Source organism: Schistocerca serialis, chromosome 1, assembly GCF_023864345.2.
Source record: "Schistocerca serialis cubense isolate TAMUIC-IGC-003099 chromosome 1, iqSchSeri2.2, whole genome shotgun sequence".
NCBI lineage: Eukaryota > Metazoa > Arthropoda > Insecta > Orthoptera > Acrididae > Schistocerca > Schistocerca serialis.
Window position 1 is genome coordinate 200,092,335 of NC_064638.1, and position 25,620 is coordinate 200,117,954.

The following is a 25,620-nucleotide window of genomic DNA, read 5'->3' on the forward strand; positions in this document are numbered from 1 at the left end:
GGCAGTTAGTAGTGGAAAGTGTTACGTTGTATCTCAGGTAAATGCTTAACGATGTAGCTAACTGCTTTGTTCGTAAAATACAACTATAATTAAATAAATATTAAGCTACCAACAAGAGATCAACACACGCTAACACACCATTTAGCATAAGTGAGAGAGTCACACCTTTTTCCCCAAAGTAGTGTTCTATTTCCAATTTACTTGTTTAAATGTAGCTTCCAGAAGCTATGCAATATAATGATAGTTTACTGTTAATGTAACACAAAGATAAAGTTCTGATGATTCACTTGTATTTTGTTAATGTACACCTTGTTGTATTCAACACCTTCAAAATAGTAGTTCTTGATGTAGGTACAGGATACAATGTACGTATGAATGAATGAAATGAATGAATGACTGCAGTGGACTGGCACTGTAACTCAATGTATAGTGCTGCTACAATGTAGCCATTTCAGGCAGCATAGCTGTGCATGTCCATTCAAAAGCTTGGCCCCATTTTCTGTCTTGTTCATGTGCCTCTCAAAATCAGCACAAAGTAAAATAAAACATCAGCAACTAACCTCAGTGTCCGACATTTCCATACCATCATCAGTATCGAGGTCCAATGGTGGGACACGAAGTGAACCATGTGCAGACGCAGTAGATGTGCGCCTTGAGTGTCCAATGTCAACCATGCTATTTGGCGAACACTGGGCAACCAAGTCTTGGCGTGCTATAAGTCTATAAGCTGTCTCGGGCCAATCTGAAGGTGGATTCTGTCGGCTCAGATAAATAACTTCACTTAACAGCATTGCAACACCAACAGGCATCTGTTGCAAGTCTCCTGCAGTGATATCTGTAAACAATTCCCAAATTGTTTCAAACAATGACAACAGATAACTGTAATGAGAAGCAATAATGTATTTATCAATTCTACATTCGAATTTTACATGCACTAAGCAAGAAATATAATATACAACTTTGTAAAGTAAAAACTTGAACCAATGGAACTACTCTTGTATTGGGGCCACCAATTATATAAGAAAAATTAATACCCACACACAATGATGATCACTTTTTATTGTGAAACACATGAGGAACTTAACACAGGGCAAACCAATAATTAGACAGCAACCAATGCTTTCACAAAACATACGCCAACAGCTAGTTAAGGCTACGAACTTCTTATAAAGTTTCTCATGGCTTTAGTGAATGAAGAACAATGATAAGTTTCACGTAAAATTGAGACTGATTAATTTCACACGGACTAATTGAAAGGTTCATTACAAAAACAACAGTTGTCATTTTTTTCTTTTTTGTGGTTTCAATGCATTCTGGTAGCGATGTCCAAGAGTTAACCATTTGCATTAAACAAATTTATCAGAAAGAGCCTTTTACCTGCAGCTTCGTCTGCAGATGCGAACAGCACAAATATTGCATGCATCTCCTCCTCCACCTCTCTGTATCCATCTCCTCCTCCTCCCCCCCCCCCCCTCTCTGCCCAACTCCTTCTTCTTCTTCTTCCATCTGTCTATCCAATTCCTCTTCCTCTTCTACCTCTTTCCATGTTCTCCTCCCCCTTCTCTCCACCCATCTCATCCTCCTCCTCCTCCTCCTCTCTGTTTATCTGTCCACCTCATCCTCCCCATTTGCGTCTGTCCATCTCATTCTTCCCTCTCACTATCCATCTTCTTCTTCCTCCTCTCTCTACTCAGACATGCACATCCGCTCATATAGCCCCTGAAACACATTCCAATACTACCCGCAAAACACACGTCATGCAAGGCAGCCTACATGTCACAGGTTACCAAGCTTCTCGGCCCTACAGCAGCTCAAGGACTCATATCCACACATTTTATATACTCACTAGATAGGTAGCCAGTCTTGCCCAGATATTTATTTATTCATATCTTCTATTAGAAAGGAAAACATATAAACTATTTCACATATAAACTATTTCTGTTTCCCTCTTACACCTGCATCCTAACACCCTGTACCTCTTCCACCTGCCTTCTCACACCTCTTCCGTTCCCACCTGCCCACTGCCACTTTCCATGCCACATGCCACCTACACTTCCCCCTTCTCCTTCCCTCTCTGTCTCCCCTTCCTTCATCTCTCTCCATCCATTCCTCATCCCTCCTCAATCTCAGCTTCCCACCTCCACCTGTCCATGTTCTCCTACCACCTCTCTGTCTGTCCATCTCCCCCTCCCCCTCTTTGTCTATCCATCTCCTCTTGCCTATTTCCTCTGCTCATCTCACTCTCCACCTCCTCATTATACATTCTTCCTCCCATCCTCTCTCTGCTCAAGCTTGCCTATCTGCATGTATAGTGCCTGGAATACCTTCCAATACCACCTGCACAACATGCCTGTCTTGCAAGGTGGCCTGGACATCAGAGGTTACCAGGGCCTCGACCTGCACCCCCACCCATATGGTGAGCTATTTGATTCATACCCCCATGTTATTTCTTCCCTTACAGTCAGTAGTATGTGTTACAAAATATACAGGGTGGTTGTAATTAAACTTTCACTACCTGAGAGAGCCCCCATGAGAAACAAGTGATTCGTACAACAATGAAACTTTGTGGTAACGTTTGTAAGGACGTGCGGAAAAGAAATAGCAACTCACAGAAAGAAACGCATTTTAACAAAAGCCTGGAACTGCACCAGAGACTGCTCTACTGCTGCCTTAAACATCTCGGGTGGGATGTCAGCTACGTCCCTCACTATACTTATCTTCAACGTGTTAGTGTCTCATCACTAAACCCTGTCCTTCAGGTAACCCCACAGCCAGAAATTACATGGGTTCAAATTTGGTGATATTGGTGGTCATACAGTTTGGAACGACCAGTAAATCATACAGTTTTCTCCAAACGTGTTAAACAGTAACTGAGTGACCTCACAAGCAGTGTGAGGTGGGGCTCCATCGTGCAAGCTGTCTGTCCACATGAATGGCTGAGTTGAAAGCCCTCACTCCCACAGAGCAGGGATCATTTGTTGGCACAGCAAATCACAGAAGCGTGTGCCATTCACACTGGAAATTTTCGGTCTTTGGGGTTCAAATCCCTCCTACTTCACTGTACCAGTACTGGTACCTAATGGCAAGTCATGACACAAACATTACAGACAATGCAAATCCTGTAACGCACAGTCTGAATATTAGTCCTACACAGTTGGCTGTGCATATGGCAAACAGTTTTCCATCAACACTGCCTCAAGTAACAAAGTTTAATCATGTCTACCCTGTATGTACACGCTTCTTAGCTGCTGCTTCAACTGCAGTCAGAAGCAGCACCTACATCGCACTTATCTCATCGTCCCCTCTCTCTGCCAGTCTCCTTCTCCCCCTCTCTCCATCCATATCCTACTTCTCTTCCCTCCCCCTTTTCATATTTTCCTTCTCATACTCACCCTTCTCCCTTTCCATCTCCTTCTTCCCTCATCTCTCTGTCCATCTCCTCTTTGACCCTATCTCTTTCCAACTGTTTTACCCCTCTCTCTATTCCTTTCCTCCTTCCTCCACACTCTTGTTAATCTGCTCCTGTCTCTGTCCATCTTCATCTCCTCCTCCTAACTTTCACAGTCCATCCCCTGCCTGCTTCCCTTCCCTGTCCATCCCCTCCTTCTCTGTGTGACCATCCCCATCTCTCTCTCCCCCTCTGCCCATCTCTTCTCCCCCCCCCATTCCTTTTCCACCCACCTCCTGCCTCCTATTCTTTCCCCCTGCTCCCAACTCTCTCTGACCATCTCCTCCTCCCCCTCCCTCTGTCCAACTCCTCTTCCCTCTGCTCTGTCTGTTCATCTCCTCCCCCCTCCTCGCTGTCTATCCATCTCCTACTCAACCCTCTCTTTCAGTCCAGTTCCTCCTCCCATCTCTCCCTATCGACCTCTTACACCCATCTCTAACTGTCCATCTTCCTTCTCTCCCCTTTCTGTCCGTCTCAACCTCCCCCCTCTCAGTGTCCATCTCCTGCTCCACTCCCTCTCTGCTCAACAGCGTCCACCCACTGGAATGCATTCTGATACTAAGTGCACAACATGTCTGTTGTGCAGGGCAGCCTAGATTCATGAGGTACCAATCCCTTTCACCCCAATGCCCACCTCTATTGGAGCTAGCAGTATTTCTTCCCAGATAAAAAGTTGTATGTGTGCCAAACAAATTTGGCTGAATTTGATCCAGTGGTTTAGTAGGAAATTTGAAACACACACAAATGTATGTATGAGAGCAGACATGAAGTCACAGACAGGCACCATGAAAAAGAACACTACTAATATTTTTAGCTTTCAGATTAAGTCCTCCTTCAGAAGTGAAGCTCTCACACATTCACATGACCAGAACTCACACACATATGGCCATTGCCACTTGGTGCTAAGGGCCTACAGCAACTGCATCTAATGTTAGAAGCAGTCTACCTGAGGTGGATAATGTGATGTCACCGCCAGACACCACACTTGCTAGGTGGTAGCCTTTAAATCGGCCGCAGTCCGTTAGTATATGTCGGACCCGCGTGTCGCCACTATCAGTGATTGCAGACAGAGCACTGCCACACGGTAGGTCTAGTCTAGCGAGACTCCCTAGCACTCGCCCCAGTTGTACAACCGACTTTGATAGTGATGGTTCACTGACTACATGTGCTCACATTTGCAGAGACGACAGTTTAGCATAGCCTTCAGCTACGTCATTTGCTACGACCTAGCAAGGCGCCACATTCAGTTACTATGTCTTCTGAACAGATAATATTGTGACTCGTGTACCGTCAAGAGTGACGTTAATCATTAATGGATTAAAGTTAGGTATCAAACTAATTATGTCCGCTTTCTGAATTCTAATTCCTTGTCATGTTCCAGCCCTCACGTCAGTATAGTCCTTCCCTCTTCACGCCAGCCTGCATGAGTTAAAACGCGTGCATTTCGGCCTCCACTAGTAACACGGTGTTGGCTCTTCAGCCAACACAACAGATAGTGGGGGTAAGGAGGAAGCATGGGGCAGGAAGGTCAACAATAGCCAGGTATGAGTGGGGAAAGATGCTAGTACTGCCTGCCTGAGCATGCAGAGATGTAGTGGGGACAGGATAGGACTGCTAGATGCAGCACAGGAAGGCTGTACACGGGAAAGGGGGGGGAGTGAAGCCGATTGGAGAGAAGTAGAGAAGAAGAAATGACTTCTATGTTGGTGATGGGTAAAATCCTGATGGTACAGGCTGTCAAGTAGTCAGTAACGTAAAGCACATCATGCTGGGTGGCATGTTCAGTGACTGGGTGGTCCAGCCGTCTCTTGGACACAGTTCAGCATCGGCCATTCATGTGGACAGACAGCTTTTTAGTTGTCACGTCCACATAGAATGCAACACAGCAGATGCAGCTAAGATTAAAGATCACATGGCTGGAGCCTTTGTCATTTGACATGGGCTAGTTTTGTCTGGAAGTTGGCCACAAAAAACCTGAATGTTCTTTCCTAGTAATTGTTGGGGTCTTTCAGTCTAGTCCTTGCCAATGTTAAGCTTTAGTATCTGTGAGTCAGTAATGAATTCAAAAGACAGTGTCTAGTGACCTAAAAAGCAGAAACACCATTAAAGAAAGAAAAATGAAATAATAAAGTCACAGTTAATGGGCACATATTAGAGATAACATATAAGCATTGTTTCCACTCTTTTCTTTTCTCTGCTAGTAAATTTTACCATCTGCTCTTCTTGCATGTATATAGGTGAATTGACATCCACTCTCATTGGTTTTAGGTGCAAAACACTGTGATGCTTTAGTCAACAACAGCTGAATAAAGGAAACAACTTTCCTCAGAGTTCTCAAAAATGGCGTCAAAAATATTTAAGGGGCCTATTTGACTGGTCTTATCAAAGTTGCTAAACAACAAGGACCACAGAATACCTGAAATGGATTCGTTAAAATTGTGTCTTTTTATTACATGCAAGACCTGCCTGCACCTCAGCTAACAACTATTATAGAATCCCAAATTAACAAACCTGCTTTCAACATATAATTCAGTCAGTCGCAGCAAAACTCCCATAAGAACAATGTTATTCCCTCACACTACTAACGAATGCCGCTGTAGGAAAATTCCACATGAAACACTCGAAATTAAAATGCAGTTTTTATGCAATTTCTAGCATGTCCAAGTGAGTTTCCAATTTCTTTTTCAGATTCATACAGGTAGTACTGTCATTAACGTGAAGCACATCATGCTGGGTGGCATGTTCAGTGACTGGGTGGTCCAGGCGTCTCTTGGACACAGTTCAGCATCGGCCATTCATATGGACAGACAGCTTTTTAGTGGTGCAATTAGTGGTAACCATTTCAATCAGTTGACATGTAACTAGATCATAGTCAATAACTCTGCTTCCCTTGCAGAAATACTAGAAGATGCATTGACAGAATCGAAAATTGATTTCTGCCCTGCCTAATATGCAACTTGGGTCATGTTATCTGACATTAAAGTCACTGAATCTCCAAAGCATGAATAGTGTTGTTGCTTGTTTTTTAATTTTACTTTTGTGGAGTTAAGGTCTGCAAATGAAGAAAGCCTACAGATCAGCAAAAGCTGACAAACACCCACATTGTTGTTGACAAGTTAACATAAAACTTTTAACATGGCAAAGAAATACAATGATGATGATAATGATGACGATGAAAAGGAGACTGTTGGACCACGTTTCACTGCTGCTAAGTAGATAAATCAATTCTAACTTATACCAACCAACTGGAAAACTGGAATGACAACTTCTTTCACTACAATGTGCTGGAAGGACAAAACAAACAAGCCGTCTCGATTTAAAAAAAAAACTATGAAAAGTGTATTAATTATATATTTATGCATTTAAATTTATAGTACAGTATATTCACAATTTCGGTATTTACATAGTACTTACATCACTTAAACATGCCTGAAATACGATTCTGAGTCACACCTTATGTGTACTCTGGTAAAACCCCAGTTAAGGAAAAAATATTTGGGTCCTCGGAGATTTGTTAAAAAGGGGTTTACCCTGTAATGCAATATTTTATGCAACACAGCTAAGAAATTATGTTTTTGATGTTCACAACGTTTCCAGTGATGAAGCTGTAATGATTACTTATCATGAACAAGTTGCTAAGAGTAAGCTACAACAAAGTGAACTCTTTACTCTTTCATTACTTGAAAATAGACAGCATTTGAAGAGAGATTTGGTTTTGACTTCAGGTGGAAGCACAAGTCAGAACTGAATTTTTTTCATTATGTACTCTCTGTATATGCTGTTCACATCCTGAAAATTTCCACAGAAGAACTTATCCCTTCCCCAAGAGACATTACACTGAGGTGACAAAAGTCATGGGATAGTGACATGTATATATACAGGCAGTAGCAGTATCATCTACACTTGTATAAAAGGACAGTGCACTGGTGAAGCTGTCATTTGTACTTAGGTGACTCATCTGACAAGGCTTCCAACGTGATTAAGGCCGTGTGAGGGGAATGAACAGACTTTGAACACGGAACATTGTATTTCGTAAATCATCAGGGAATTCAGTATTCTGACATCCACAGGGTAAAGAGTGTGCTGAGAATACCAAATTTCAGGCACTACCTCTTACCACAGGCAACGCAGTGGCTGACGGCATTCACTTAACAACCAAGAGCAGTGGCGTTTGTCTAGAGTTATCAGTGCTTAAGGACAGACTACACTGCATGAAAAAACCACGGCCCAGTGTGTGAAATAACCACAGAAATCATTGTGGTACATACAACGAATGTATCTGTTATGACAATGCAGCAAAATTTGGCGTTAATGGGCTACAGCAGCAGACGACCGACTTTGAGTGCCTTTGCTAATAGCACATCACCTGCAGTGCCTTTCCCGGACTCATGACCTGATCGGCTGGACGCAAGACACCAGGAAAATCGCGATCTGTTCAGACGGGTTGGTAAGACCTGATGGTAGGTTTCGAATGTGGCACAGATCCTACAAAGACATCGATCCAAGTTGTCAACAAGGTACTGCGCAAGCTAGTGGTGGTTCCAATTCAAAAGAAAGTAAGGCAAAAAGTGATAAATAGTTCCTTTCTTCTGCAAAATACAAGGGTTGAGTGAAAAGTAATGCCTCTACCTTCATAACTCTTCAGTAGTTGGCAGCAGGTACTGGATTGTTCCGTAGCCTCTTCTCTACAGCTCCAGTTGGCAGGAAGCCGTAGCACTGAACAGTTTTGTTCTTACAGAGTAAAGTATGGAACCCTGTGCAGACGGTCGGTCAATGCGATTTAAGAAATGGGCAGTCATTGAAGCCTTGACAGAAGAAGGTGTCACCCCCAAGGAAATTCATCAGAGAATGAAAGCAGTTTATGGTGATTGTGTTGATGTGAGTATTGTGCATCGTTGGGCGAGTAAGTTTAAAGATGTTGAGGTGGGAACATCTGACCTGCTTGCCAAAGAGTTGGACATCCTGTGACAGCAAACACTGAGTTTCACACACAAAATGTTGACAGATTGATTCAGGGCGATCGCCGTATCACTCAGAAAGAAATTGCAAGCACAATCGGCATTTCACAAGAATGTGTGGGTCACATTATTGCTTTGCTTGGCTATCGAAAGGTCTGTACACGATGGGTACCCCGGATGCTGACTCCTGAAATGAAAGCGCACAGACTTGAAATTTGCCAGGAACTCCTCTTGTTTTACGAGAATTAAGATGACGCCTATTTCCATTCAACTGTGACAAGAGATGAAACGTGGGTACACCATTACTACCCGGAGACAAAACATTAGTCTATGGACACAAAGACTCGCCCCACAAAAAGAAATTCAAGATGCAGCCTTCAGCTGGAAAAATCATGGCCACAGCGCTCTGGGACGCAGATGGTGATATCCAAGTTGATTTCCTTGGTTGTGGAACAACAATAAATTCAGAGCATTACATCACAACGCTGCAAACCCAGAAATCATGGCTAAACAAGAGTCCAATAGGAAAAAAGAAATGTTTTCCTGCAGCATGATTGGTTGGTTGGTTGTTTTGGGGGAAGAGACCAAACTGCGAGGTCATTGGTCTCATCGGATTAGGAAAGGACGGGGAAGGAAGTCGGCCGTGCCCTTTCAAAGGAACCATCCCGGCATTTGCCTGGAGCGATTTAGGGAAATCACGGAAAACCTAAATCAGGATGGCCGGACGCGGGATTGAACCGTCGTCCTCCCGAATGCGAGTCCAGTGTGCTAACCACTGAGCCACCTCGCTCGGTCCTGCAGCATGACAATGCCAAACTACACACTTCCATGTGCCACCACAGAAGAACTTCAGAGACTGAATCTCACCACCACACGGCATCCTCCATACAGTCCAGATTTATCACCATTTGACTTCCATCTGTTCCCAATAATGAAAGACGATCTGCGGGGACATCCTTATGCTTCTGAAGAAGATGTTGAGAGAACTGTGAGACTGTGGTTGCAGAAACAGTGTGTAGACTTCTTCCGTGACGGCTTCAGAAAACTTGTTCATCGTCGGCAGAAATGTATCCAATTGGCTGGAAATTATGTGGAAAGGTGAATATTGGTAATTAAAAATCACATTTTAAGGCTTATTTCTGCATTTGATTTATTAAAATATTCCCATCCAAACCCGATTAACAAAGGTGGAGGCGTTACTTTTCATTCAACCCTCGTATACACTCTAATTCTTGACGTGTCCTGAGAGTCTCCCCATCCCAGATTCTTGCAAGTAACTCTCTACGAAAGTACTTTCTCAGGATAAATGAAGAGCATGGTGAACATTGCCATATCACCTATCAATTTGTGATCATAATAAACATTGGTCTTAAAAAAGTGTGGCTAAATATGAAAAAAAAATTGTTCAAGGAAAAAATTTGCAAGCCTTCAGAACACAGGCAGTTGCTACGTAATACAACATAACACCAAAGAACAGTGATGATTAACCATTTAGCTTACCCATTTCCACCATTAGAAGAACTGCCCTATGTGGAAACGGATATGAAGCGCTGCGTCCAGCATCCCTTGCTGAAAGAACTTCTTGTGTTTCTCCTCTGATTCCTGCTGGTACCACAGGCTGTATAAAATGTTCCAGCTGCAAGTTTGGATTCTCTGCACCCTGGGTAATTACAGCAACTAACTACAAAGTAAGAGCACATCAATCAACATTGTGCTATATAGCTTTTAAACATAACTCAGCTTGGCAATGATAATTTCAAAGCCTCAAATAATATTGTACCAAACAAAGAGATGAATTGTCATTATGTAAGCTGTTGTTATTATTAATATAGTAGTAGTAGTAGTAGTAGTAGTAACATAGCTGGATCAGAATAATGAAGTGAAGGACAGCTACTTGTTTACAGGACAGCTACCACAGCAACAACAATCAATCAGAGGATGTGCTTGTTCATTACCTTCCGGTCTGTCCATTGTGTAGTGGTACATGTTGTTATTTAATATAGCAACATGTCTCACTTTTCTCTAATGTAATGATGAAAGATTGCCATGGAGAAACAATGATTTTAATTAGTAGTGTAGGGAGAACAGTACACTGTGCACACATTCTTTTAATTTATGTGCAGACATGAAGGGAGAAATGGAAGCACACAGTACCAACAAGATGAGTGTCTTTGTTTGCAACGGAAAAGTCATTTAAGCTTTGTAGTCACACTTTGGGGATGCTGTGGTTTCCAGAGAAGAAATGGCCTGGCAACAATGGTCTAGCCTCAGAACAAAAGAGGCTATATTATGTAGTCTCTTATTCTGTCATTCGATGAGTTGTCATGTTCAGACTGGCTATGAGCATGTTGTGAATGGGCGATCTGTTCACTCATTGTTTTAATAGTCTATGAGAAATACTAAATGCAGGAGAGTTCTTTAAAGAGTAGTTATGTGATTTTGTAACTAGTGGATGTAGATACAAGCTCTCTTACAGCCCTCACCCCTCTGCAGAAGGAAAAGAAATCCGACAGTACAACTGGTGGTACTTCATAGCAGGAACAATGCATCAAGAATATTACAAGAAGGTGACCATCAAGTTGGAATAAAGTAACAATAATTGCAATCAGCATCAGGGTGACAGACCAGTTTAGGAAGCAGGTACCCTCAGCAATGAAAACGCAAACCTGAGTGAACTGTACCACTTCAGCCATTGCCATATCATTCTGGTACCTCACGTGCCAGATACCACAGTCAGTTGCAGACTATGCTCCTAACTAGTAACATAACAATAGTGATACATTTTCATTGTTTGATTTTTTTTCTATTAGTAGCATTTTTGTTTTCCGTGACCGAATGTCCTTTAGTAGTTGCAAAAAGGTTATAAGACCATTACCACCTTGTCAAGAAAACCCAATACTGCATGTTAATGGGCAGCAGGTGAATGTATCCAAAATGGAAACAACCCCCTGCTGTTACTTCTGCAGCCGTATCATGTGTGCACACAAACATGAATAAACATCACCGCTTCCATGCTCGAGTGTCAATCACTTTGTTATTTTGATTGAGGTATAGTGGTAGTATAATATTTAACGTTTCAAAAGTGGGCAGCTCTTTACTTATGGCAACAATGCTAAGGAAGTTAACAGTTTAAAAACATTGTCATGTGTTACTCCAGTGGTATTTGATCAACTGAACTGTAAGTTACAAAGCAGAGTTCAATTGACCCATGGAAAATATTTATCCCCTTTCTTATAATATCAACCAAATATTATAACCAATTCAAAACTGAGACTGGCAGATAAGAACTGGATTTAGTTGCTTACTCACTTAGGTGTCATCATACATTATCTGAGGTGTTTTGAAGCTTTTTTTTCTCATTTTTTGTAAGTGAAGTCACCACAATGATTAGAGATTGTGGGAAAATATGGAACAGTCGTCATATGATGGATCAAATTTGACTAGTATTTCAGAGTGTCCTTGCCAATGTGCAGAACGGGGTAAGAGGGGTCAAATGGGGCCATGTAAAAATTGTCCTCCATCATTATTTCACACAGTATTACAGTGCACAGAAATGAAAGATTTCTTTCCAGAAAAGAAAATGCGGCTGTTTCAATGAGCTCATTAAAAATTTGCTTCTGAAGTTTACCATGAACTCCAAGTTTCTGCAAATATCAAAAATTTGTGGAACTGCATGCATCCAATATTATTAATACATCATTACAATCCGGCAATAGTTAGGTTTGCTTTTATTTTTACTGACATTTTCTAACTTGTGGTGCCTGCATAGTTCACTTTCAGAAGCTACAGTACAGAAGTGTATTTTCTCCTCCTCATCAGTTTGTGTTCCATTCATTAACTGCTTCAAGTTTAAGCATTGTGTTAATGCCCTTATCTTTCACTGATATCCCAAAAGAAGAAAGATCAGTATTTAACATCCCATTAACAATGAGAGCATTGGATGCAGAGCACAAACTCTGAACAGGGAGAAGGGAGGAGGAGACTGGACATAGTCTACCAATGGAACCATCTCAGCATTTGCCTCAAATGATTTAGGAAAACCAGGGTGTATCTAAATCCCAAACTCCACACACAGCTCTGAACCCAATTCGTACCTACTGTGAGTCCTGTGTTCATTTGCTCAGATGCTATCCCGCTACCACGTTTAAGCTCATGTAGAAGTAATTATCTGTGTCTTACACCTATGTTGTGTCTACGAGTTAAGTCCCATATACAACAAACAACTAAATTTAGACAACTGCTCACTTCCGTTTCCAATATAATTTCACTACAGAAGAATTTTTGGAAATAATCAGCTTTAAAAAAATTCACATTCTGACATATTCTAACCTATTAATAACTACCTGTTGCTATCATATAACAAATTACATCAGATTTGTCACAAGAAATAAATACTTTACTTGTTCTTTGAAAATCAGAATGTGGAAATTATATGACTTACCTGAACAATGTCTTTTGTTCTCCTGTTAACTTGTCTTATGTAAGGAAATGGCTCAGTCGGTCTTCCCATAATCATGTTATATATATGATGAAAAACATCTGGAGGCATCTGTGGTATGAAATGTGGAAACTGTAGTTTCGACAAATCTGAGTCCAATATGTAGCTTTCCTGTAACAGTAATACACAATATGTAGTAAACAGTTTCAGTGAGTCGCCTCCTCAATAACTCAACAATTCTGCTATTCAATGAGTGGTCTCCTTTACTCCTAAATCCACTGATGGAAAAAGTCACATGAGCAAGAAGGTGTTGTGGGATATAAATGAATATTGGTGGGTGTGTTTCTACAGCTGAAAGATGTCTATTCAAGTATCATGCCACTCATGTAAGAGTGGTGCTAGTAGTACCACTATGAGGATGTCAATCAGGTTTGCTTCAAATACACACTGTGACAGTCACAAGCATTAGTTACCTTTGAGATTGGATGTGGTAAGTTGATACTGGTCAAGAATATTTTTAAAACAACAAACACATCATAATCAACACCTCACTGAATTTGAATGAGGTCTTGTAATAGGACTACAAGAAGCTGGATGTTTCTTCTGTGATATTGCAGAAAGACTTGGCAGGAATGTAGCCACTGTACACGATTGCTGGCAGCAATGGTCACAAGGATGTACAGTCGCAAGAAGAATAAGTTCCGGACGGCCACATGGCACTACTTGGGGGGAACACCACTGTGTTCGGCATATGGCCCTGGCACATTGTACTGCATCCGCACCAGCAATTTTAGCAGCAGATGGCACCACAGTGACAGGATGGACTGTTACAAATCTGTTACTTCGAGGACAGCTGCGAGACAGACACCCTGTAGCGTGCACTCCACTGACACCAAATCACAGCCTCTTGCAGTTTCAGAGGTGTCAAGTGAGAGCTCATTGGAGAGCAGGGTGGAGGTCTGCTGTGTTTTCTGATGAAATCTGCCTCTGCCTCAGTGCCAGTGATGACCGTGTGATCTTTGGAAGGCCAGCTGCGGGCCTGCAACCATTCTGTCTGTGTGCTAGATGTACTGGACCTAAAGCTGGAGTTTCGTCTGTGGTGCAATTTCGTATGACAGCAGGAGCATTCTCATGATTAACCCGTGCAACCTGACTGCCAATTTGTAAATCAGTTGGTGGTTCAACCCATTGTTCTGCCATTCATAAAACAGCATTTCAGGGAGTGCTTTCCAACAGGAAACACTCGGCCACGTACCGCTTTTGCAGCCCGACATGCTCTACAGAGTATCGACATGTTGCCTTCACCTGCTTGATCACCAGATCTGTCTACAATTGAGCACATATGGGACATCAGGACATAGTCGGACAGAAACAGCAGCAGCATCCACAAACGGCATTAACCATGCCTGTATTGATCAACTAAGTGCAACAGCCATGGAACTCCATCTCACACACTGACATCTGGCACCTGTACAACACAAATATATTCATGTTTGCATGCGAGGTTGCACTGGTTATTAATGTACCAGTATTTCAGATTTGCAATGATTTATCCCGCACTTACATTAACCTGTGATCCTGCAATGTTAATCACTTAAATATGTTACATAGACAAATGTATTACCGAAATTTCATTACTTTACATTAATTACTTTTTGATGTTGCAATTTTTTTCCATCAGTGCATTTGTATTCTTCAAAACATACTAGATTCATCATGAGAGCATGCTTAAAAATACAAAAAGTAAAAGTATTGTAGGAAAGAATGGGTCACTCCAAAACAAGCATCAGGAGACTTATATGCTGCATGGAAAGGTTCAGAAGTGATAATGGATTAGCAATTGTGATTCAAATTCTAGAACACTATTAATAATGAGTTGTTGGTAATCAACATGTCAAAGATAAACTGTAAGAACCAACAAACTGCAAATAAAATCATGATAAATAAAGACAACAAAAAATAGAGATAGAAACTACTGTAGAACTGGGATTGAGGGTCGAACTGGCAGAAACAGTATTATGAGAAAAAAGGAAGGCAAAGCATATACTATGAGTAGTATTTAATCGCCACACAGTCTTCTGAAGTTAGGAGATGTTGGGATAAGAGGAAGGGCATGATTCAACAGGTGGAAGCAGAAAACACTAAGGCCAAAGGAAGTTACTGAAAATAATATAAACATTAGTACATAATATTATTAAATACCATTGTTGACAAATATATCTATCTACATCCGGATCCCGCTCCAGCTACTGCCAGGTCTGGGTGCTGACAAGTCCTCTCCATTTGGCTCGGTCCCCCCACCACTTTTCTTCCTCCACTTGCTGCCAGGTCACACCTCTCCTTTCCACAGATATTCTCACTCCCATTTTCCACCATGTTCTTGGGCACCCTCTAGGTCTTTTCCCATCCATCTTTAGTTCTTCCACAATTTTGGGGAGTTTCTGCCCATGTATCCCCTTAACATGCCCATACCATCTTAATCTCTTTTTTTTCCAATTTCTTCTCTCATACTTTCTTGTTTAAGGTCCTTTCTAATCTCTACATTCCTTACTCTGTCCATTTTTGTTTTTCCCTTAACTACTCTGAGAAATTTCATTTCCCCTGCATGCTGTCTGCTCCAGTCCCTTTCTGTCATTGTCCATGTTTCTCCACCATAGGTGACAATAGGGAAGTAATAATTCTTATACCTAAGGAGTTTTGCTTTTTTTTAAACTTCTTTATTCCAAATCAGGTGTTTTATTGTTTGGTAGAAATTGCCTCCTATTAATTTCTTTAGTTATTCTTCCATCCCTAGATATTTCGCTCCGTAAATAAGTGAAACTTTCTACCACTTTGAGGGGTTCTCCATTAAAGGTAATGTTTCCGTTGATTCCTTTCTCTCTTCCAAATACCATTACTTCACTCTTGCTTTATTTATTTTTAATCCATACCTTTTCATTATTTCCTTCCACACATCAAGTTGTAACTGAACATCTACCACTTTATCACCCCATATCACCATATCATCTGCAAAAATCATCTTTTTGTCTTGATTGTCTTTGATTGTGGCACCATACACAATCATTAACCTGGCTCCAGGGAGGTAGGGGCCCCTTCCCTATTCCTCCACTGGGGTAATTCCTGTCTGGCACGTCCAAGTCGCGAAGGTGGGCATCCTACACTTCAGCAGGCCAGAGTGCTAGGATGGCTGAGTTCAGGCAGGGACCCAATCCTGTGGGGTATAACACTGAACCCATGCCCAGGGTTACGGGTGAAGACATTAATGGCAGCGATGGCAGAGAAGGAAGACTATGGAACGGTGTAGCTGGCAGATGAGGAAACCCTCCTTTCTGAGGATTAAATGAGAAGGGAACCACTGCCTTGTGGTGGAGGAGAAACTCCAAAGGATAAGGGAGACAACCCCAACAGAAAATCCTTTCTTGCATTAGGCCTTGCAAGCCAGTAAGAAAGTCTTCATATATTGCTTTCAAAACACAGACGAGCCTCGGAACGAATAACAAATATAAACAAGATTCAAAATAAACAGACTTCTGTACAATTCACATTAGTAGTCTGCAAGGAAATCGCCAGCTACACTGTTACGAGAGCTATTCAAAAATAATATGACTTTTTAATTGTGTGGGCAACATACATTCACTTATCAATCTTCTTTTTGATATGTTGGTACACATGTCCTGAACGTATGTTCACAGTTTCAAGTGTACAGCATATTTCATTTGTTTCTGATAGATAGAAAGGTTAGGTGTGTTTTAGTGTGCTTGGAGATTTTCAATTCTTATAAAAAATGGAGCAAATAATTTGCATAAATTGTGTGTGTGTGTGTGTGTGTGTGTGTGTGTGTGTGTGTGTGTGTGTGAAAAATGGAATCAAGTGCTCTAAAACACTTGAAATGTTGACAGTGGCATATGATGAGTCTGCTCTAAGTAAAAAAAGATTTACAAGTGATACAAACTCTACCAAGATGGCCAAGAAATTACCAATGACAAACCTTGCTCAGGACACTCCAGCACACAACAACAGATGACAACGTCGAAGCTGTGAAGAAAATTGTTTTGGAAAATTGTCGAATAACTGTAAGAGAAGTTGCTGAGGAGGTTGGCAATCGGTCGGCTCATGTCATGCAATTTTTTCGGATGTTTTGGACATGAGACATGTGTCAGCAAACTTTGTTCCAAAACTTCTCGATTTTGATCGGAAGAACCAATACCTGAGGATCACTCAGGAGCTCTTGAATGACATCAATGATGATTTTGATTTGCTCACATGGGTCATAACCAGTGACAAAACATGTGTTTACAGTTATGACGTTGAAACCAAAGCCCAGTCATCCCAATGGAAGCACCCCACAGAGCCAAGACCGAAAAAAGCACACCAAGTTCAATCAAATGTAAAGTTTTGCTCTTGTTTTTCTCAATTACCGTGGCGTAGCACATCATTTTTGCCCCAATGCTGTATGGCCAATAAGAGTATTAACTTGGCGTTATGCGCCGTCTGCGAGAAGCAATACACAAAAAAATGTCGGGAATTGTGGAAAAACAATTCATGGCTTTTGCATCATGGCTATGCACCTGCTCATTCATCATAGCTTGTGAGAGATCTTTTGGCCAAAAATAATACAATAATCATGCCTCAGCCACCATATTCACCGGATTTGGCCCCCTGTGACTTTTTCCTGTTCCCAAAACTGAAGAGACCAATGAAAGGATGAAGATTTTCAACAACTGAGGAAATATAAACTGCATTGCTGGAAGTACTCAAGGCTGTACCAAATAGTGCTTACGACAAGTGCTTCAAAGATTGGAGAAAGTGCAGGTACAAGTGTATTGTATCTAAGGGGGATTGCTTTGAGGGGGACAACGTGAATATTGATGAATCAATGAATATTTTTTCATAAAAATATAAAGTCACCTTACTTTTTGAACACCCCACGTATGTCTCAATATTGTCAGCCATTTTAACTCCTCCTTTTTTTTCTCCTTTTATCTACACACTACTTTTTTCTTGTCTATGTATATTTGGATTCTTTTAAGGCTATAGTAAGTAAGATAGTTGTTACAATGTAAATGACTTATATACCCCCATGTAAAACCGAACATGTAACACTAAACTGTAAAGTGTACAGTCTGTAATATCTCAATTCCACTTTCATAAGTACATTACATGAAAAGGAAAATGAGTATACATGGCAATACCTTCAGTACTTTGGCAGGGCAGAGTGTTGGATAATCCTTCCAGTAATGATCAACATATGCTGGCAGTTTCAAGTCGCTTGAAAGCTGGTACAAAAGTTGAGCTAATGATGGTAATACTTCTGACATCAGCATGTTCAGCTTCAAGTCCTATGAACAAAAATCATATCTACATTAATAATATATAAAAAATTGAAAAAAACTGTTTGCTTTCTTGTGCTGACAAAATAAATTACTGCTTGAATCAAATATTTCAGTCTCTTTCCTGAGAAGGCTCATTTTGCACAGTATATACCCTCAAGTGGCCTGCAATAGTTGCTTCAAACCGTAGGAAGACATTCACTCATCATCAACATTAAGTTTTTGCCTGCTTTCTACAATACAGCCATCATGTGTTTCCACGAACATTCTCAATTGGGGAGAGGTCTGGTGATCTCGCTGGCGAGGGCAAAGTTTGGAAAGCATGAAGCCTAGCAGTAGAAACTCTCACCATGTGCAGATGGGCATTCTCTTCCAATGTAAGCCCAGAATGGCTTGCCATGAAGGGCAACAAAATCGGGCACAGAATGCCATCGATGTATCAGTGTGCTGTAAGGATGGCAACAAAAGAAGTCCTGCTATGAAAAGAAATGGCACTCTTGATTGTGGTTGTGTGGCGGACAATAGACTGGTAAACCATGCTGTCAAGAGTGTCACCAGAACACCTTTGCTGATCATCCGACTAAGTGCACTGACATCGACTAAAAGTTAACTGTAGTACAGTTGGCATTTCACGTTGTTCATTGCAAAATTCTGATGCACTGATCTCGATCAATGTTAAATGAAGGATTTGACCACAGATAAATTTTATTGCTGCTCACTCCCCATTTTCGAGACATGACCAGAGTTTTACAAGCATACGGTATTAAGACGGCACGCATTTTGACATGGTGAGACAGACTCAATGCATTGTATGCTGTACCCTATATGTAAGACGAATGCAGAAAGTTTATTAATTTATGAATCATATGAATCAGACTTACCAGGAGTAGAATTAAATTGCCCCTCCACGAGTGACTGCACTGCCCATTTTTCTCTAACAAGTGGACTACACAACAATCAGATGTCTGTAATCTTTTTTTATATTCATGGTACATGAAGTTCAAAACTCAAACATACCTGTCCCAAAGTTTGATGCAACTCTCAAAAATTCTCGAGAAAACTGACTTCTAAATATTCCAATCATATACGTGACTGTAGGATTTCCCGGCATAAACTATTGATAAAGGTTTCAGGGGTCTCCAGTTGGGTGGTAGGGTTGATACATCGCGACGTTTCGGGAAGTGTTACACCACCAATATTCTGGTGAAGTGTCGAGATTCACGGAGAGTGGGGTATTTATATGCATGGTCACCCCCCACCCCCCCCCCACCCCCACCCCCACCCCCCCATCCACTAGACTTCGGGAGGCTGCAGTGGACCGGCAGCATGCATGAGTTAGTGGGGGTAGCAGTCGTCCCCAACGGCTGCGTTTGGTTCTCGGTGTAAGCATTCTGTCTGCATCTGTGGTGGAGAACGTTGACGGACCCGCTCCAAACGGATTGCTGCTATCGCAGGGTTCCATGCTGCGCTGAGTTGGTATTCCTCATCCCCGTTAACCAGGTTGTCTTGAATCCTTATTTCTAGGGATTCTTTGATAATACTTTCCCAGAAGCCAGACGCTCGGCATCGGTGTTTTCAAAGTTGAAGGTGTGTTCTTCATTTATGCTGTGTTCTGCTATGATCGACTTTTCTGTGTGAAGTAGTCGCGCACATCTAACATGTTCTTCACAGTGTTTAGATATACACCACTGTGTTTGTCCAACGTATGGTTTACCTCATTCCCATAGGATGCTGTATATTCCTGGTGTGTTAAGCTTCAGCAGGTCTTTGGCAGAACCTAGGAACTCCCTCGTCTTCGGTGGTAGGCAGAGAATGGTTTTGATATTGTATTTGGAAGTTGTGCAATTTTGGCTGAGAGTGGACCCACATACAGAAGGAACACAAGTTGTTTATTGTCCTCCTCCTCCTCCTCCTCCTCCTTCTTCTTCTTGGGTTGCCACTGCTTCCTTCTTCCTTTTAAGTGCCCTGCTGATGTACGTTTCACTATAGCCATGTTGGTGGAAGACGTCCCTCAGGTGTTGCAGCTCGGATGGTAGGCTGTCTTTGTTTCAGATGGAGCACGCCCTATGTACCAGGGTGGTCAGTACTGTTTGTCTTTATGCTGGATGGTGGCAGCTTGTTGAATGAAGGTATCGGTCTGTGTGTGTCTTCTTCCTATGTACTGCATGGCGTAGTGAACCATCTGCCTTCCTCTTAATTAGTATGTCAAGGACAGGGAAGCATCAATTTTCCTCCATTTCCATCGTAAATTTTATATTCAGATGGATGCTGTTGAGGTGCTCCAGAAACTCACCTAGCGCCTATTTACCATGTCCCCACATGACAAAAGTGTCATCGACAATGTGGAAGAAGTGCTTTGATTTCTGGCTAGCAGTTTGGAGGGCCACCTCCTTGAAATATTCCATACAGAGGTTTGCAATTGCAGGAGCCAGTGGGAAACCCAAGGCCACATTATCGATTTGCTCATAGAATTCCTTGTTGCACTGAAAGTAGGTGGTTGTTAGTGTGTATTCAAACAGGCTGACAGTTTGTGGTTCAAAGTGCTGAGCTAAAAGTGCCAAGGAGTCTCGAAGGGGCACTTTCGTGAAAAGCGACATCACGTCGAAGCTCACGAGTAGGTTCTCCCTTTGTAGTTGCATATCCCTGAGTATTTTTACAAATTCGGCTGAGTTTCTCACATGGTGGCTGCAATGTTCCACAAGGAGTTTGAGCAGTGTCACTAAGTATTTAGCTAGTCCGTAACTGTGAGAGTTGATGGAGTCCACAATCAGTCTCAGAGGCACCCCTTCCTTATGGATCTTCAGCAGTCCTTACAGGCGTGGTATCGCTGGCGTTCTGGGGTGCAGCCGTTTCTTCATTGACTCAGGTAAGTCGGATTTCTTCAGCAGAGCTATCGTCTTTCTACTCATCATCAAGGTTGGATAATTCTTCAGCCTCTTGTAGGCCTCGTCTTGTAGCAGAATGTTTATTTTCTGCCGGTACTCGGCAGTGCTTAATAGCACTGTAATATTGCCCGCTGGTAGGATCGTTATATCAGGGTCGTCTCTACGGGATCGGAGAGCTGCTCGTACTTCCGCAGATATGTTATTTTTAGGTAATCGAGATCTGTTGAATATTCTGCAAGTTTCCCGTCTGACTTCCTCTGCTTCCTCCTTTGGAAGCCCTCGTATTGCTTCTTCCACGCCGCTGATAATGTCTCGTTTCGGGATCATTCTGGGGATGGGGGCGAAATTCAGTCCTTTTTTTGAGTATTGCGATTGTTTAACTTGCTGAAATAATATAGATTTATTTTGACAGGCAATGTGACTGTGCAGTAGCGAGCGTACTCGCACCTGGATTCGATCCCATGTAGAAACATTTTACTTTAAGGTCCCACCAAAGTCAGGACCTTCACAGTCAGTGCTTTGGCTAAAACAGACAAAGTCAGGGAACAAAAACTGACGAGATCTAATTTAAGGAGCCATACCGGCACTTATGTGCAGTAAGAATAATAAATAATTTAAGAGTAAAGGAGACCAGTTACTGAACAGTAAAAGCATTGATGCCAACAGGCACACACAAAAGAAAAAGGAAATTTCCCAGCTTTTATGAAGAGTACACCCGCAAGCATGCACCTATGCCCCTACATTGTGCCAGCTGCACACACAACATCGAATTTACATAAAAGCCGATGGAATAAGTTGGGTGAGGGGGGGTGAGGGTTGTGTAGAGGGTTGTATAGAGTATAGAGTAGGGTTGGGTTGGGTTGACACACACACACACACACACACACACACACACACACACACACACACACACACAGAGAGAGAGAGAGAGAGAGAGAGAGAGAGAGAGAGAGAGAGATTGTGAGGAGGTGACATAGGGGACACTGTTGGGTAGAGAGTGTGGAGACACTGTGTTAATGGAGACTATGGCCAGGAGTGTTATGGGAGTGAAGGATGTGCTGCAAGGATAACTCCCACCAGCATCGTTCAGGAAAGCTGATGGCGAAGGAAAGGATCCAGATGGCCTGGGTTGTGAAGCAACTACTGAATTCTAGCATGTTGTGCTCAGCTGCACGTTGTGCCGCTGGGTGATCAACATTGTTTTTGGTCACAGTTTAACAGTAGCCATTCATTCTGATAGAAAGGTGGTTAGTTGTCATGCTGACATCAAAAGCTGTGCAACATTGCAACAGAGTTGATTTATGACATGGGTGCTTTCGCACATGGCCTGGCCTCTGATTTGGTAGGTTATGCCTGCAACAGGACTGGAGTAGAAAGTGCTGGGTGGGTGAATCAGGCAGGTTTAGCGCACAGTTTTTCCACAGGGTTATGACTGCTGGGGCAAGGCCTTCTGAATTGGAGTGGAATCGGGAGGGAACACCAGGACGATGTGTAGGTTGCATGGCCGATGTAATACAAGATTTGGTGGGATGGGACAGGTGCCCCTCATAGATCATCACGCCACTGGTGAAGGATACTGTTCAGCTGCTCCTATCCAAAGTGATATTGGGTGACTAGGGGGACAAGCGAAAGTAGTTTATTCTTGGGACTAGTGGGGGGAGTACAGGTATGTGAGGATACAGCACAGGAATTCTGTTTGAGAACTAGATTTTTGGGGGTACTGCCTGTCTGTAAAGAGCCTCATGAGACCTGTAGATACTGAGTAAGGGAATTCTCATCACTGCAAATACCCCATGAGAGACCAGGATATATTGGTTTTTGGTGTGGAATGGGTGACAGCTGTCAAAGAGCAGGTAAAGTTGGAGGTTAGTGGTCTTAATATGGACAAAGGTGAGGATGGAACCATCAGAGGGGAGGAGGTCAACATCCAGGAAAGGGAGATATTGGGGTGAGGAGGACCTGGTGAAGTGGATGGCAGACAAGGTGTTGAGATTATGGGCAAATGGGGATAGGTTGTCTTGACTTGAGTCCAGTTCCTGAAGATACCATCAATGAAACTGAACCAGACAAAGGGTTAGGTTTCTAGATGGTCCATAGCAATATTAGCATATGAGGGTCCCACGTAGGTGCCAACAGCTGTGTCGCAAATTTGTTTATATACCTTCCCATCAAGTGGAAGGCCTCGTGAGACATTCAGCACACTGGACAAAGGAATTCTCATCACTTCAGATATGCCACCCATCAGTGGCCTGGCTCCTTTGGAATGCTTTCTGGGTGTGGAAGGGGTGATAGCTGTCAAATCACAGGTACTGTTGGCAGTTCATGGGTTTAATATGGGCACAACCTGTGAATGGAGCCATCAGAGAGGAGATGATCAACATCACCAAAGATAGCATGTTGGATTGAGGAGGACAGAACGAGGATACAGTGACTTGGCCCTGGGTTCAGATCATGAAGATATCATCAATGAACCTGAACCAGACAAGGAGTCTGGGATTTTAAGAGGCTACGAATGTTACCTCCAGATGGCCCATAAAAAGGTTGGCACAGGAGTGTGCCACACGGGTGCCCTGGGCTCTGCTGCAGATTTGTTTATATATCACCTCCTTGAAGACCAGTAAGTCTTTCCATAAGTGTACTGTACATATGATGACAAATATCTGTATATATCTATTGTATGAAATTTGAGAACTGTTGTTTTGACAAATCTGATTATAGTATACAGCTTTTCTGTAACAGCAGTCCACAATGCATAGTAAACGATTTTAGTGAGTCTTGTTAAGGAAGAACATGAGTCAGTTAACAGATTATGATTAAATAAGATTAACTACCACAGAGTATGAAGTGCTCACCAAACAATAACCGGTAACTGTCATCAGATGACATACCAAATTCGGTACATTCAGAGATGATCAAGCCATGAACATAGCACATGATATGCAAAAAAAGAACATGTAGTTTGTATACAGAAGCAGGATTTAAAACCTGAAGGCAATAAATTTAGAAAATAGACTAGGTAACATATACAAGGTAAAAAGAAGAAAATGAGCAAAGATGATCTCTTCACAAAGTAGAAAAATTCAACAGTAAAGAAAAACAAAGGGAAAATGGGAATAAAATACAATGACAAGGAGTAAATAGCACAAGCAGTAAACAAAAAAAAAAATCAGCTGAACATCTTGATGTAATTTTTCTGACATGCATGATATCACATACCAATAATTTGAAAAACTGTAAAGTGGAAAGTACAAATTAAGCATTCATATACCCAGTTATAATACAAACCAACTTCTGCAAGCTACATGTATGATACATTGCAATTAGAAAGCTACAAATACACACTAAGTCTGCAAATGAAGAGACACGTGTACAGTGAAGATGGCTTGGAGGCAAGGATCGGAGGAGGGAGGTTTACAGAACAGAGGAAGGGAAAACTGTCGGATAGAGGATGTGGCGACTATGTACTAACCCAAGTTGTTTGAAGTCTTCTGTCAGGTAGTCACTGCATTTCATCATGAGGCATATCAAAAAATTAGCAGCATAGACATGGGCACCCACATGGCACCCTCCTATGCCAACTGTTCAATGGGCCATTTCATGGAAGCATTCCTAGCCTCCAAAATCAACATTCCTCACCTGGTAAGGTTCACTGATGACAATTTCATGATCTGGACCCAGGGTCAAGTCACCCTATCTTTCCTCCACAACCTCAAAGTCTTCTCTCCCACCACTCCTTCTGGTCCTCCTCAACCCAACTGGTCATCTTCCTGGACGTTTAACTACTCCTCTCGGTGACTCAATCCACACCTCTGTCTGTATTAAACCCACCAAACAACAATAGTATCTGCAATTTGACAGCTGACATCCCCTCCACACCAAAACATCCTTCCCAAACAACCTGGTCACCAAGATACAGCATGTCTACAGTGGCAACCACTACCATGTCCAGTATGCTGAAAGTCTCACAAATGCTTTCACTGAAAGGCAGTATCCCTTAGACTTAGTCCACAAACAGATATTTTGTGCCCTATCCCTACATGTCCCCAATCCTCCCCTCAACCACAAAAACCAGAGACAAAGGAGTGACCCCTTACTCAGCCAATACCACCCCAGACTAGAACACCTGTACCCCATCCTTTGTCAGAACCTTCTCCTCCCTCCTAAAGTGGTGTTCTGTTACCTGCCCAACCTCCACAACATCCTAGTCCATCCCTAACCCATTCCAGTCCCATCCCTTGCCACAGGGATCGTACCACTGTGGAGGACCCAGGTGCAAGACGCCCCATTCACCCAACCAACACTTCCTACTCCAGTTCTGTCTCAGGCTTACCCTACTAAACAGAGGCTGGCCACATGTGAAGGCACCCACCTCATAAACCAAGTCTGCTGCTATCACTGCACTGCTTTTCATGTACGTATGACAACCAACCTGCTGTCCACCAGAATGAATGGTCACTGCCAAACCGTAGAGAACAAAGTTGACCCCTAGTGGCACAATATGCACCTGAGGTCAACATGCTTGCGTTCTGGGTGCTTTACAACCCATACCATCTGGATCCTT

The 25,620-nt window shown here is 42.3% G+C and overlaps 1 protein-coding gene across 2 annotated transcripts in view; it reads right to left on the bottom strand.

Annotated features, from left to right (window-relative positions):
• The window catches only part of LOC126465310 (anaphase-promoting complex subunit 1), a 335,155-nt gene that overhangs the window by 155,112 nt on the left and 154,423 nt on the right, over positions 1-25,620 (bottom strand). For both annotated transcript variants that reach the window (XM_050096297.1, XM_050096296.1), the window contains exons 15-18: positions 18,037-18,183; positions 12,848-13,015; positions 9,907-10,087; positions 561-835 (exon numbers count right to left, since the gene is read on the bottom strand). In XM_050096297.1, coding sequence (XP_049952254.1) covers positions 561-835; positions 9,907-10,087; positions 12,848-13,015; positions 18,037-18,183 — 771 coding nt within the window. The remainder of the gene's footprint in view (positions 1-560; positions 836-9,906; positions 10,088-12,847; positions 13,016-18,036; positions 18,184-25,620) is intronic.